Here is a 15427-nt window from a genome sequence, read left to right as displayed (position 1 = left end):
TCAGACAAAAGATAACAGTTCTGCCATGATGGGGAAGGAGAGAATCTCTGAGTCACCCCATCTCCTTCCAAGTATCAGAGGGGTAGCTGTGTTAATCTAGATCTGTAAAACGTGACAAAGAGTCCTGTGGCACCTTGTAGACTAACAGACATATTGGCACATAAGCTTTCATGAGTGAGTCCCCACTTCATCAGATGCATGTAGTGGAAATTTCCAGAGGCGGGTATAAATATGCAAGCAAGAATCAGGCTAGAGATAACAAAGTTAGTTAAATCAGGGAGGATGGGGACCTCTTCTAGCAGTTGAGGTTTGGACACCAAGAGAGGAGAAACTGCTTCTGTAGTTGGCTAGCCATTCACAGTCTTTGTTTAATCCTGAGCTGATAGTGTCAAATTTGCAAATGAACTGAAGCTCAGCAGTTTCTCTTTGAAGTCTGGCCCTGAAGTATTTTTGCTGCAGGATGGCTCCTTTTAAGTCTGCTATTGTGTGTCCAGGGAGATTGAAGTGTTCTTCTATAGGTTTTTGTATATTGCTTATGCTCTAATACATATTTTAGTCTATAAGGTGATGCAGGACTCTTTGTCGCTTTTTACATCTCCTTCCAGTATCACAAAGGCTGAAATGACACTTTTTTCCTGCCCCCATTCCTCTTCATTTAAATGCAATATGAAAAGTTCCCATTATAACTGCTCTTCAGCACAACATGAGAACAATTGGCCATGATACAATCCGTATCACTGGTGACTCTAACAATAACTTTGCAATAGGAGGAATGGTATAAATGTGATGCTCCCTGGTTCCTGATAGGAAGGGTACACTAGAATTACTCACGGGAGAATGGAGTTGATAGAAAGGACAAGTGAGTCCTCCTCAAAGAGGTCAAACTGCAAAATGCAAAAATGGGCCACTCACTCATCTGGACAAGCTGAGGGATAATGGTGCTTCAAACAGCTTTTAAAAGTTACTATGTGGCAATCAGGAAACTATTCAAGTATTGATAGCCCTAGAGGGTTTTATGGTGTTGATCCCCCTTGCAGATTCTCTGATGGCTCACATGGGCTCAGTGGCAAGACAAGGTTTTCCCACACTCACTGCTTCCATTGGGTCTCATACCTGTGTGGATTCTCTGATGGCTAATAAGTTCCTGGCGGTGAATGAAGGTTTTCCCACACTTACCGCATTTATAGGGCCTCTCCCCTGTGTGGATTCTCTGATGCCCACTAAGGTGAGAGCTGCGAGTGAAGCTTTCCCCACACTCATGGCATTTATAGGGCCTCTCCCCAGTGTGGATTCTCTGATGCCCAGTAAGGTGAGAGCTGCGAGTGAAGCTTTTCCCACACTCATGGCATTTATAGGGCCTCTCCCCTGTGTGGATTCTCTGATGTTTAGAAAGGACTGATCTGTAAGTGAAGGTTTTCCCACAATCACTGCACTCAAAGGGCCTCTCCCCTGTGTGGATTCTCTGATGCTCAGTAAGTTGAGAGCTCTGAGTGAAGCTTTTCCCACATTCACTGCATTTATAGGGCCTCTCCCCTGTGTGGATTCTCTGATGTTTAGAAAGGACTGATCTGAAAGCGAAGGTTTTCCCACACTCACTGCATTCAAAGGGCCTCTCCCCTGTGTGGATTCTCTGATGGTGAGAAAGGGCTGAGCTGCTAGAGAAGCTTTTTCCACACTCACGGCATTCATAGGGCCTCTCCCCTGTGTGGATTCTCTGATGTTGCGAAAGGACTGAGCTAGTAATAAAACTTTTCCCACACTCACTACATTTATAGGGCCTCTTCCCTGTGTGGATTCTCTGATGTTTAGAAAGGACTGATCTGAAAGCGAAGGTTTTCCCACACTCACTGCATTCAAAGGGCCTCTCCCCTGTGTGGATTCTCTGATGTTTAGAAAGGTCTGAGCTGGTAATAAAGCTTTTCCCACACTCACTGCATTTATAGGGCCTCTTCCCTGTGTGGATTCTCATATGATGAACAAGATTTGATCTGAAAGTGAATGTTTTCCCACACTGACAGCATCCATAGGGCCTCTCCCCTGTGTGGATTCTCTGATGAACAGAAAGGGATGAGCTGCAACTGAAGGTTTTTCCACACTCAGTGCATGTATCTTTCCTCTTTCCCATGAGGATTTCCTGCTGTGTTGTTGTTTCCTTGACGCTCTTCTGAGTTCCCCGACAGGAAATAAATTTACCCATTTTCTCCCCTGGCTGGTTTCCTTGCTCTCTTTCTGGTCTGTGCTGAATCTCACAGGATTTTCCCTGCTCATGACTCCTGGACACATTCCTTTTCGATCTTTGCGATAATTCTCTGTGTTTAGCCACTTGCTCAACATTTCCCTGCTGAGAATTCTGCTCCTCTTTCTCACATATTATTGCATCACCTGCTGTGATAAGAGACAGAAACTTCAAACAGGGATAGAGAGGGGAAGGCCAAAACAAAACAAGTGCTTGAGAGAGGTCAAATAAAAACAGGAACTGAACTCCTCCAAACTCTTCCCCTAAACAGGAGAGAGGAGGGGATCAATTCGGCCCTCACATCCCATCCAAATTCACAGGGGGAAGGGAGGAAGCTACTGCCTGGTGTCTGCTAGGGTCTACAGGAAGCCATGAGCTATATTTACCCTGAGGATATGACCCCTGCTAGGGACAATAATGAACTGAGAAACCTTCCAAGGGCATTGTAGGGCATCCCAAATGTTTCCTTCAGGCACTTACAGACTCTGACTTTGTTTAATCTTTCCTCACCTGTGCAGGGAACTCTCAGGATCTCGCTTTCCTCTGAACCCTGGAGGTCTGGGACCCACGGCTCTGCCCCTTGTTCCAGCTGGGAGATTATATGAGGTTTGGAAACTGGAAACCCTGCTCAGATGAAAGAAAACAAAGGAGTTCAGTTGATTTCATATGACTGTGTCATAAAAAACACTATTAATTTAACTTCAGTGCTTAGTGTGACTCAGTGTGCCTGAGGCAGTCTACACTGAAAATGCCAAGATCAGGGCAGGCTGAAAAAGGGAGAGCAGATGCTCCCAAAACTGGGGGTTAACATGGAAGTTAAATTCACTGATCAGTCACCAACTGTGCTTCTGATCCCCCACACTGGTTATTGAAAAACTGAAAAAAGACAATCACACGGCCCCCTTTACTGCATTCCAGTTCTCTGATTTCCGTTCAGCACCTAGATCCAGCACAGTGAGAGGTGATTTAAAAACTCTGCTCACATAAACAAAGTGTTCCTCTGACCCCAGAGTCAGCCACATTACCAGCTCTGTATAGGCTTGGATCTTACCCAGAATACTATGATGCCAGCCAATCCTTACCATCTAAACTAAAGGTTTATAAGCAAGAAAGCATCTAAATTAAAGGTTTATTATAAAAGGAAAGAAAAAGGAAGTTGTTAAAATGAGAAAACAGTCAGATACATTCAGAAATCTATATATTGGGTTCTTAGCAGTATTGGTGAGTTTATGGCTTGAAAGGCTCTCAGGTACACATCCACATCATTCAGTCCTTTGTTCCAGGGTTCAGTTTGTAGAGAAGTTGCTCCGCAGGTAAGAAGAGGGATTGAAGACAAAATGGAGATGATGCAGCTGCCCTTTATATTCCTTTTGCCACGCGGCTTCTACTTCCTGTGTCCCAAACACAAGCTTCACAGCACATGGCATGGAAAAGCCTTGGAGGTCTCAGTACACAGGCATACCCCTGCATGTCTTGCTGACTCAATAGGTTCATTGTACAGCTGATGACCCCGGATGGCCATCGAACAGGTTGGGCAGCACTGATGCCAGTATGTCTGGTGGTGTCACTCAGAAACACTACACAAGTCTGGAATACAGATATACCCTACATATCTATAACTCACAATACAAAGATAGAAACAAGATTATCAAACCTGGAAAATCATAACATTTTCATTGACACCTTACATGGCATATCTAGCACGATTCATTGCAATTTCATCATATTGGTATGTATAATAAAATAATAATATCAAGTGTCTCTCAATTCCATACAGTGTCACTTAATAAATCAGTGAATTCCCAGGACCGGTTCCCCAGATGTTTGAAGATGCCGAACACCTTGTTTGCGAGGGACTGAAATACCCACAGATATGTTGGGAACACACAGACAGACACTGTGCAAGTCTGTGCCTCTATGTTCACTCTTCTAGAAAATTAGGATCAATTTTGTTCATAGTATGTGTCAGGGCTGAATCTCCACTCTGTCACTCCAAGTGCAGAAAGTGGAAGCCTGCCAGGATTCTAAAAATTAATTTGTGCAACTCTAGGTTTGTATTAAACCCCCAAAGTTACAGCTTTTCTCTAACCTTGTCTTGGTAAATGCTGCCACCACTCAAATGCAAAAAACACCCAAACCCTTGGACCTAGGAAGGAGCACTTGAGAATTCTTCCCTCTGGGGTACCCTCAAGCCCTTTCACCTCCCCTCCGGGCAAGAGCTGAGAAAGAAAACAAAGGAAATTAGCTGTGGCTACTAGATAATCAAACAACATGCACAAACTTCTTGCCCAAACAACATGCATACACCAAAAATCCAATCCTGTTCTTAAAAGAGGTAAATTTTATTAAAATTGAAAAGGAAAACAATACATCTGGAACTTGGGCTTTTGCTAGATCTTAAAAGAAACGATTTTTGTAAGCATCCAAAATAGTTTTCTCCGGGGTTCAGCTTAAAGCTTAGAAGCAAACAAAAGCATCTGGGATAGCACAGAGGAGCTCCAAAAGTCAAAATAAAAAAATATAAACCTGATTGTGTCTATCTATACATTTCCTGTCCAAATCATTTCTTCTAGGTATGGAAGATGAATTTTCAAACCTGCTTCAAGCCATACACAGCATTGCTACTCCGTATCGCCTCCCTTCTCTGGAGAACAACAGACCAAGGGGAAGTTACTGTCCCATTTAAAAAAGTTCTAGCCTTTCCATTGGCTCTTTTGGTCAGGAGCCCACTCCTTTTCTTTTACCTGTGGGCTTGTTAACCCTTTACAGGTAAAGCAAGCAGAGAAGTCATACCAACAAGGATTTTACAGCAATCTGGCTGGTTGGGCGTTTATAAAAGGGAGATCCCTCCCCTCCCCTTCATTTATCACTCTATGGCTTGTGAGGTAACATTTGAAAAGACACAATCTACTGAATATCCTCCTTAAAACGTGTAGCAACATTGTATGTAAAGTGATGAGATTTTACAGTATGATATTACTGAAAAAGTTGCAACTCTAACCCTAAGTTCCTCAGAGACAGCAAGGCAAACAGCTGGTCAAATAGCCATTCTCCAGGAGGGGGAAGGTGTGAAGAAGCCATTTACATTCCATCACAGGGACCACTTGAAGCTCATATCTATGACAGCCTGTCACCATGACTCAGCTGAGAACTGAATTTGTTCCTAGTACAAAGGACTGAATTATAAAAAGAGGTGTGGAAAATGCATGAGACTCTCTCTCCCCTTTCCCTCTGCTCATGACAACTCCTAAAGAACTGAATGTGGGCAGCAGGGGCAGGCTAGAGGGATTCCTGGCTGAAAGGAAAGCCAGCCTGTCTCAGCAGATGGTGAGAAACATTTGTTTTAAATCCGTTTTAGCTTGTTAAGTTAAACATTAGTTTGTGTTCTCTCTTGCATTTCTTTTGTAAACAATTCTGACTTTTATGCCTCATTACTTGTAGGCACTGAAAATCTTTTTTTTTTTTTTTTTTTTAGTAGTTAACAATCTTGGTTTATTGTTTTATCTAACCACTGTGGTTGGATTAAAGTGTGTTGGACACTCCATTTGGAATAACCAGGCTCGTGCATGTCATTTTCCACTGATGAAATAACAGATTTCATATGAGCTCCCATTGTTCAGTAGTGTGCTGGACAGGACAAGATGCACATTTCTGGGGGATGTCTGGGAGGAGAGAATTTTCTGGGGTTCTCCTGTGGGGTACTGTCATTCGGGAGTTACTGACTAGCAGCACTCAAAACTGTGTAGCTGGGAGCGAGTTACATGCTGGAGATTGTGTGTTAACTGCCCAGGAGTGGCTGCTCTCACAGTAAAGCAGTGTAAAAGGCACCCCAGCCTGGGGAACTGAGGGGACACAGCTGTTCAACAGTCCAGATTGTACTGTGCTTAATGTCACAGACACTCAATTTCAAAGTCTCCTAAAACACATAGAAAGTAAATCCACGTCCCAGAAATCGAAGTCTTCAGAGAGAGGGCAAGTCTCCCTGGCGCTGCTTCTTGCTGACAGAGAGGTCCAGAGACAAAGAGAGAGTCCCAGGAAAGCTGGGAACATAAGCGTGGGGCTCAGTGGAGAAAGAGAACAGGAAGGGCAGGGATATTACTGAATACAGGATCTTAGCAGTACTGAATGTCAGGATGCACATATTGCAACCTATTGGAAAACAATCCCAAATAGACATATAAAATGATAGGGTCTAAATTAGTTATTTCCACTGATTTATATAAGGGCAATAAGATAGACAATAATACAGAGAATATCCCTTTTAAATTAATTCCTGATATCCTGTTTGCTTTTTTGACTTCCGCTGCACACTGCTGGATGTCTTCAGAGAACTATCCATAATGACAAAAAGAGCTTTTTCCTGACTCATTGTAGCTAAAATTAGCTCCCGTCATATTGTATATATACTTGGGCTTATTTTTTCCAATGTGCATTACTGTACTGTGATAAACTCAGGGCAGACAGCTGCAAGGGAGGGGTAGGAATCAGTATCAGAAGGTTAAAAGGCCCTCCTCCTTATCAACTGAGAGGCAACCACAGGTCAATCAGGTTCAGCTGTGAAAGGTTACCAAGGTAACAAATTAGAATCGGGGGGAGCTACCTGAGGTTAAAGGGGACCAGCTGATTAAAACTTGGGGCTGCCTGAGACCTTTTTAAACCCTTCCCTGTGGAAGGAATGGGGGAGAGCAGAGAGAGAAGAAGCCCTGCTGCCAGGAGTAGCAAAACAGCGAGACCCTCCAGGAGAGGCAGTACTTTCTCCCACATGGGGGTTAGAATTCGCTAACCAGGACTGGTGGAGATACGGGGAACAAACTTCCCCTGTGTCCCATGGGGGACTGCATTACCTGAGCCTGTCTTACCAGGGCTAAAAGCAGCAGAGACTGAGGAGACTGAGAAGGTGCCTTGCCACAGTACATTTATCCACATTACATTTCATTGCCCAATCACTTAGTTTTGTGAGATCTTTTTGAAGTTCTTCGCAGTCTGCTTTGGTCTTAACTATCTTGAACAGTTTAGTATCATCTGCAAACTTTGCCACCTCACTGTTTACCCCTTTATCCAGATCATTTATGAATAAGTTGAATAGGATTGGTCCTAGGACTGACCCTCAGGGAACACCACTAGTTACTCCTCTTCATTCTGAAAATTTACCATTTATTACTACCCTTTGTTCCCTGTCTTTTAACTAGTTCTCAATTCATGAAAAGATCTTCCCTCTTATCTCATGATAACTTAATTTATGTAAGAGCCTTTGGTGAGAGACCTTGTCAAAGGCTTTCTGGAAATCTAAGTACACTATGTCCACTGGATCCCCCTTGTCCACTTGCTTGTTGACACCTTCAGAGAACTCTAATAGACTAGTAAGACATGATTTCCCTTTACAGAAACCATGTTGACTTTTGCCCAACAATTTTTGTTCTTGTAAGTGCCTAACAATTTTTTTCTTTATTACTGTTTCAACTAATTTGCCTCGCACAGACGTTAGACTTACCAGTCTGTAATTGCCAGGATCGCCTCTAGAGCCCTTTTTAAATATTGGCATTACATTAGCAATCTTCCAGTCACTGGGTACAGAAGCTGATTTAAAGGACAGGTTACAAACCATAGCTCATAGTTCCCCAATTTCACATTTGAGTTCCTTCAGAACTCTTGGGTAAATACCATCTGGTTCCGGTGACTTGTTACACTTAAGTTTATCAATTAGTTCCAAAACCTCCTCTAGTGACACTTCACTCTGTGGCAATTCCTCAGATTTGTCACCCACAAAAGGTTTGGGAATTTCCCTAACATCCTCAGCCATGAAGACTGAAGCAAAGAATGCATTTAGTTTCTCCGCAATGACTTTATTGTCTTTAAGGGCTCATTTTGTATCTCAATCGTCCAGGGGCCCCACTGGTTGTTTAGCAAGCTTCCTGCTTTTGATGTACTTAAACATTTTGTTATTACCTTCTGAGTCTTTGACTAGCTGTTCCTCAAACTCCTTTTTGGCTTTTCTTATTACATTTTTACACTTAATTTGGCAGTACTTATGCTCCCTTCTATATACACCTCACTAGGATTTGACTTCCACTTTTTAAAAGATGCCTTTTTATCTCTCACTGCTTCTTTTACATGGTTAAGCCAAGCCACAGTGGCTCTTTTTAGTTCCTTTGCTGTGTTTTTTAATTTAGGGTATACATTTAAGTTGGGCCTCTAATATTGTGTCTTTGAAAAGCGTCCATGCAGCTTGCAGGGATTTCACTCTAGTCACTGTACCTTTTAATTTCTGTTTAACTAATCCCCTCATTTTTGCACAGTTCTCCTTTCTGAAATTAAATGCCACAGTGTTGAGCTGTCCTTCCCACCACAGGAATATTAAATTTTGTTAGATTATGATCACTATTTCCAAGCGGTCCTGTTATAGTTACCTCTTGGACAAGATCCTGCGCTCCACTCAGGACTAAATGGAGAGCTGCTTCTCCCCTTGCAGGTTCTTGTACCAGCTGCTCCAAGAAACAGTCATTTCAAGTATCGAGAAATTTTGTCTCTGCATTTTGTCCTGAGCTGACATGGACCCAGTCAATATGGGGATAATTGAAATCTCCCACTATTATGGAGTTCTTTATTTTGATAGCCTTTCTAATTTCCCTTCGCATTTCATCCTATCACTGTCTTTGACAGGTGGTCAATAATAGATCCCTATTGTTATATTCTTATTAGAGCATGGAATTACTATCCATAGAAATTCTATGGAACATGCGATTTCATTTAAGATTTTTACTTCATTTGAGTCTACATTTTCTTTAACATACAGTGCCACTCCCCTCCTCACCCCCAGAGTATGACCTGCCCTGTCCTTCCGATATATTTTGTACCCTGGAATGATTGTGTTCCATTGATTGTCCTCACTCCACCAGGTTTCTGTGATGCCTATTATGTCAACAGCCTCTTTTAACACGAGGCACTCTAATTCATCCATCTTATGATTTACACTTCTAGCATTTGTGTACAAGCACTTTAAAAACTTGTCCCTGTTTGTCTGCCCTTTTCTGATCTGTTAGATTCTTGTGTGTGTGAATGCTTCTCGTCTGATCTGGCCCCTACTTTATCCTCTTCCAGCCTCTCTTCCTGACTAAAACTAGAAAAATCTCTATCATTGCACTCTCCTCTAAGAGAAGTCTCTGTCTGATCCACGGGCTCCTCTGCAGCCATTGGCTTTCCCCCATCTCTTAGTTTAAAAACTGCTCTGCAACCTTTTTAATGTTAAGTGCCAGCAGTCTGGATCCACTTTGGTTTAGGTGGAGCCCATCCTTCCTGTATAGGCTCCCTCATCCTCAAAGTTTCCGCAGTTCCTAATAAATCTAAACCCCATCTCTCTACACCATCATCTCCTCCACACATTGAGACTCCGAAGCTCTGCCTGCATGCCTGGCCCTGTGTGTGGAACTGGGAGCATTTCTGAGAATGCTACCATAAACGTCCTGGATTTCAGTCTCTTTCCTAGCAGATTAAATTTGGCCTCCAGGACGTCTCACCCACCCTTCCCTATGTCACTGGTATCTACATGTACCATGACCACTGGCTCCTCCTCAGCACTACACATAAATCTGTCTAGATGCCTTGAGAAATCCACAACCTTCACACCAGGCAGGCAAGTCACCATACGGTTCTCCCGGTCATCACAAACCCAGATATCCGTGTTTCGAATGATCGAATCTTCCATTACTAACAGCTGCCTTTTCTTAATGACTGGAGTTCCCTCTCCCGGTGAGGTAACCTCAGTGCAAGAGGTTACCCCAACACTATCTGGAAGGAGGGTCCCAACTACGAGAAGCTTTCCCTCTGCTCCCATTGACTGCTCTCATTCCCTGGGCCTTTCATCCTCCTCAACAGTGCGGGGGGCTGTCTGACCAGAGTTGGGACAATTCTATAGTGTCCCAGAAAGCCTCATCAACATATTTCTCTGCCTCCCTTAGCTCCTCCAGTTCTAACACCCTGGCCTCCAAAGCCTCCACACCATCTCCGAGGGCCAGGAGCTCTTTGCACCAAATGCACACACACATACATAACATAAGAACGGCCGTACTGGGTCAGATCCAAAGGTCTATCTAGCCCGGTATCCTGTTTACCGACAGTGGCCAATGCCAGGTGCCCCAGAGGGAGTGAACCGAACAGGCAATGATCAAGTGACTTCTCTCCTACCATCCATCTCCATCCTCTGACAAACTGAGGCTAGGGATTCCATTCATGGACTTAATCACCATGAATTTATCCAGTTCTCTTTTAAACAGTTATAGTCCTAGCCTTCATAACCTCCTCAGGCAAGGAGTTCCACAAGTTGACTGTGTGCTGCGTGAAGAACTTCCTTTTATTTTCTTTAAACCTGCTGCCTATTAATGTCATCTGGTGATCCCTAAGAAGCTTCTGTTGATTATGCTGCACTTAACCCTCAGTTTTACTTAAGCAAGCAGGAGATATTTGACACTGTGCGATACGGCTCCTGTGCTCTGTTCTCAAAGTGTTCTGCAGCAGGGGAGGGTCTCTGGTCGTGCATGTGTCACTGGCATACTGGGGTGATGCTGAAACTGGGCAGAGCAGAAGTGGCATTGTGGGGCTGGCGTAAACCTTACCTCTCCATTTCCCCTTCCAAGAACTGAGGGGACAGTAACCCTTACCCAGTGAGGTCACATTCTCATAGTTCTCCTGCATGACATCCCAGTAGAGGGCTCTCTGAGTGGGATCCAGCAGAGCCCACTCTTCACTGGTGAAATATACAGCCACCTCCTCGAAGGTTACCGGCCCCTGAAAGAGCAAGAGTCCAACACTCAATACCTGCTGCCCCATTCACAGCCCCACTATTTGTGGGGAGAGGAGCCCATTAAAGGGAAGCCATGGGTGGATTGCAGTCAACAAAGTCCCACTCCCACCCTGCTCAGAGCATCCAGAAAACATCGGAGTGAGAGGACAAAGAGAGAGCCTCTTACTGATATCCAGGTTGGGGGGGGTGCATCCAATGTGAAAGGTGCCTACTGGTGGAATCTCTCAGGCAGCAGGTGGGAGAGCTACAGGAGGAGGTGGCTAGGTTGACGAGCATTCCTGGACAGTGTCCATGTGGAGACAGCTGAGGTAGCTGCCCCAGTTCACAGGACTGCTGACACACCACTGGTGGAGGAGGAGATGGCTCAGGGTGGCACTGGCAGCTGGTTACTTTTGGCAGCGGGTAGTGCTCCACCCTGCTGCGAACCCTCTCGCCATGGTAATAAGTAACTGTTATGCTCTTCTTGATACAGGAGAGAAGGAATCACCCCCTACAGTAAAGGAGGAGAAGCCTCGTACCCCTAAGGCTGGGTGGTCTGCTGCCACACTGAAAATAGGAAACGTAGGGTAGTGGTGGTCAGAGACTTTCTGCTGAGGGGGACGGAGGCCCCCATCTGTCGCCCTGACATTTCATCTTGGGAGGTATGCTGCCTGCCGAGGGCCCATATCCCGAAATGTTAGAGGCATTGTTGAGGATTATCTGGCCTTCTGACTACTACCCCATGCTACTCATCCATGTGGGCACAAATGATACTGCGAGGTGTGACGCTGAGCAGATCAAGAGTGACTACAGGGCTCTGGGAGTACGGGTGAAGGAGTTTGGAGCGCAGGTGGTATTCTCTTTGATTCTTCCGGTCAAAAATAGGGGCCCGGGCAGAGACAGATGCATCATGGAGGTGAATGCCTAGCTATGAAGATGGTGTCGCCAAGAGAGCTTTGGCTTCCTCGACCATGGGATGCTACTCGAGGAAGGACTGCTAGGTTGAGATGGTGTTCACCTTTCGAGGAGGGGAAAGACCCTATTTGCACACAGACTGGCTAACCTAGCGAGGAGGGCTTTAAACTAGGTTCGACAGGGACAGGTGAGGAAAGCCCACAGGTAAGTGGGGAACATAAAGATCTGGGAGATGGGTCAGAAACAAGAGGGAGCGTGGGCTATAATGGCAGAGAGAAAGGAGAGTCAGGGCAAAACTCGGAGGCAAGATCAAACCAGTATCTTAGATGCCTATATACAAATGCGAGAAGTATGGGTAATAAGCAGAAAGAACTGGAAGTGCTAATAAATAAATACAACTATGATATTGTTGGCAACACCGAAACTTGATGCGATAATACACATGATTGGAATGCTGGTATGGATGGGTACAGCTTGCTCAGGAAGGATAGACAGGGAAAAAGGGAGGAGGTGTTGCCTTATATATTAAAAATGCACACACTTGGACTGAGGTGGAGGTGGACAAAGGAGATGGAAGTGTTGAGAGTCTCTGGGTTAGGATAAAAGGGGTAAAAAACAAGGGTGATGTCATGCTAGGAGTCTACTACAGACCACCTAACCAGGTGGAAGAGGTGGATGAGGCTTTTTTTAAACAACTAACAAAATCATCCAAAGCCCAAGATTTGGTGGTGATGGGGGACTTCAACTATCCAGATATATGTTGGGAAAATAACACCGCGGGGCACAGACTATCCAATAAGTTCCTGGACTGTATTGCAGACAACTTTTTATTTCAGAAGGTTGAAAAAGCTACTGGGAGGAAGCTGCTCTAGACTTGATTTTAACAAATAGGGAAGAACTCATGGAGAATTTGAAAGTAGAAGGAAGCTTGGGTGAAAGTGATCATGAAATCATAAAGTTTGCAATTCTAAGGAAGGGTAGAAGGCAGTACAGCAAAATAGAGACAATGGATTTCAGGAAGGCAGATTTTGGTAAGCTCAGAGAGCTGATGGGAATCAAGACTGAGGGGAAAAACAACTGAGGAGAGTTGGCAGTTTTTCAAAGGGACACTATTAAGGGCCCAAAAGCAAGCTATTCCTATGGGTAGGAAAGAGAGAAAATGTGGCAAAAGACCACCCTGGCTTAACCACGAGATCTTGCATGACCTACAAAATAAAAAGGAGTCATATAAAAAATGGAAACTAGGTCAGATTACAAACGATGAATATAGGCAAACAACATAGGAATGCAGGGGCAAGATTAGAAAGGCAAAGGCACAAAATGAGCTCAAACTAGCTATGGGAATAAAGGGAAACAAGAAGACTTTTTATCAATACATTAGAAGCAAGAGGAAGACCAAGGACAGGGTAGGCCCACTGCTCAGTGAGGAGGGAGAAACAGTAACAGGAAACGGAAACTTGGAAATGGCAGAGATGCTTAATGACTTCTTTGTTTCGGTCTTCACTGAGAAGTCGGAAGGAATGTCTGACATAGTGAATGCTTATGGGAAGGGGGTAGGTTTAGAAGATAAAATAAAAAAAGGGCAAGTTAAAAATCACTTAGAAAAGTTAGATGCCTGCAAGTCACTAGGACCTGATGAAATACATCCTAGAATAATTAAGGAGTTAATAGAGGAGGTATCTGAGCCTCTAGCTATTATCTTTGGAAAGTCATGGGAGACGGGAGAGATTCCAGAAGACTGGAAGGGGGCAAATATAGTGCCCATCTATAAAAAGGGAAATAAAAACAACCCAGGAAACTACAGACCAGTTAGTTTGACTTCTGTGCCAGGGAAGATAATGGAGCAAGTAATTAAAGAAATCTGCAAACACTTGGAAGGTGGTAAGGTGATAGGGAATAGCCAGCATGGATTTGTAAAGAACAAATCGTGTTGAACCAATCTGATAGCTTTCTTTGACAGGATAACGAGTCTTGTGGATAAGGGAGAAGCGGTGGATGCGGTATACCTAGACTTCAGTAAGGCATTTGATATGGTCTCGCATGATATCCTTATCGATAAACTAGGTAAATACAATTTAGATGGGGCTACTATAAGGTGGGTGCATAACTGGCTGGATAACCGTACTCAGAGAGTAGTTATTAATGGCTCCCAATCCTGCTGGAAAGGTATAACAAGTGGGGTTCCGCAGGGGTCTGTTTTGGGACCGGCTCTGTTCAATATCTTCATCAACAACTTAGACGTTGGCATAGAAAATACACTTATTAAGTTTGCAGATGATACCAAACTGGGAGGGATTGCAACTGCTTTGGAGGACAGGGTCAAAATTCAAAATGATCTGGACAATTAGGAGAAATGGTCTGAGGTAAACTGGATGAAGTTCAATAAAGACAAATGCAAAGTGCTCCACTTGGGAAGGAACAATCAGTTTCACACATACAGAATGGGAAGAGACTGTCTAGGAAGGAGTATGGCAGAAAGAGATCTAGGGGTCATAGTGGACCACAAGCTAAATATGAGTCAACAGTGTGATACTGTTGCAAAAAAAGCAAACGTGATTCTGGGATGCATTAACAGGCGTGTTGTTAACAAGAGACGAGAAGTTATTCTTCCGCTCTACTTTGCGCTGGTTAGGCCTCAACTGGAGTATTGTGTCCAGTTCTGGGCATCACATTTCAAGAAAGATGTGGAGAAATTGGAGAGGGTCAGAGAAGAGCAACAAGAAGGATTAAAGGTCTTGAGAACATGACCTATGAAGGAAGGCTGAAAGAATTGGGTTTATTTAGTTTGGAAAAGAGAAGACTGAGAAGGGACATGATAGCAGTTTTCAGGTATCTAAAAGGGTGTCATCAGGAGGAGGGAGAAAACTTGTTCACCTTAGCCTCTAATGATAGAACAAGAAGCAATGGGCTAAAACTGCAGCAAGGGAGATTTAGGCTGGACATTAGAAAAACGTTCCTAACTGTCAGGGTAGTTAAACACTGGAATAAATTGCCTAGGGAGGCTGTGGAATCTCCATCTCTGGAGATATTTAAGAGTAGGTTAGCTAAATGTCTATCAGGGATGGTCTAGACGGTATTTGGTCCTGCCATGAGGGCAGGAGACTGGACTCGATGACCTCTCGAGGTCCCTTCCAATCCTAGAGTCTATGAATCTATGAATCTCTCCCAGCAGATCCATCACATACCTACTAGCCACAGACTGATAGAGGAGAGGGAGGCCCTAGCAGGGACCAGGGAGAGATCCCTGGTAGGAAGCTCAAAACCCTCCCCATTGTGAGGAGCTGGATATGAAGGGAGAGGAATCTCCCCTAACCCTCACTGGTGAGTATCCCCTTCATATTTCACAGCAGCCACTGGTTAGTCGGGTCAGGCTGCAGCACTATGAGTCTGGTCAGTTTTCCTAGCACCATGTGGCTGGGTTATTTTCTGCTCCACAAACTAGAGCATTTTCACCTCCGAACCTTATGGGTCTCTTCCTAGAATCTAGGCCACTTATTAAA

At 44.2% G+C, this 15427-nt stretch overlaps 1 protein-coding gene across 1 annotated transcript in view; it reads right to left on the bottom strand.

Annotated features, from left to right (window-relative positions):
• Positions 1-521: 521 nt before the first annotated feature.
• Positions 522-15427, bottom strand: part of LOC115658015 (zinc finger protein 501-like) — a 17526-nt gene continuing 2620 nt past the window's right edge. Inside the window, exons 3-7 of the mRNA XM_030576466.1 lie at positions 10891-11017; positions 7398-7414; positions 1611-2353; positions 1359-1526; positions 522-1274 (exon numbers count right to left, since the gene is read on the bottom strand). Coding sequence (XP_030432326.1) covers positions 1061-1274; positions 1359-1526; positions 1611-2353; positions 7398-7414; positions 10891-11017 — 1269 coding nt within the window. The 3' untranslated portion in view covers positions 522-1060. The remainder of the gene's footprint in view (positions 1275-1358; positions 1527-1610; positions 2354-7397; positions 7415-10890; positions 11018-15427) is intronic.

The sequence above is a fragment of the Gopherus evgoodei genome, chromosome 9 (genome assembly GCF_007399415.2).
Source record: "Gopherus evgoodei ecotype Sinaloan lineage chromosome 9, rGopEvg1_v1.p, whole genome shotgun sequence".
Lineage (NCBI taxonomy): Eukaryota > Metazoa > Chordata > Testudines > Testudinidae > Gopherus > Gopherus evgoodei.
This window is presented reverse-complemented; position numbering and strand designations above follow the sequence as displayed.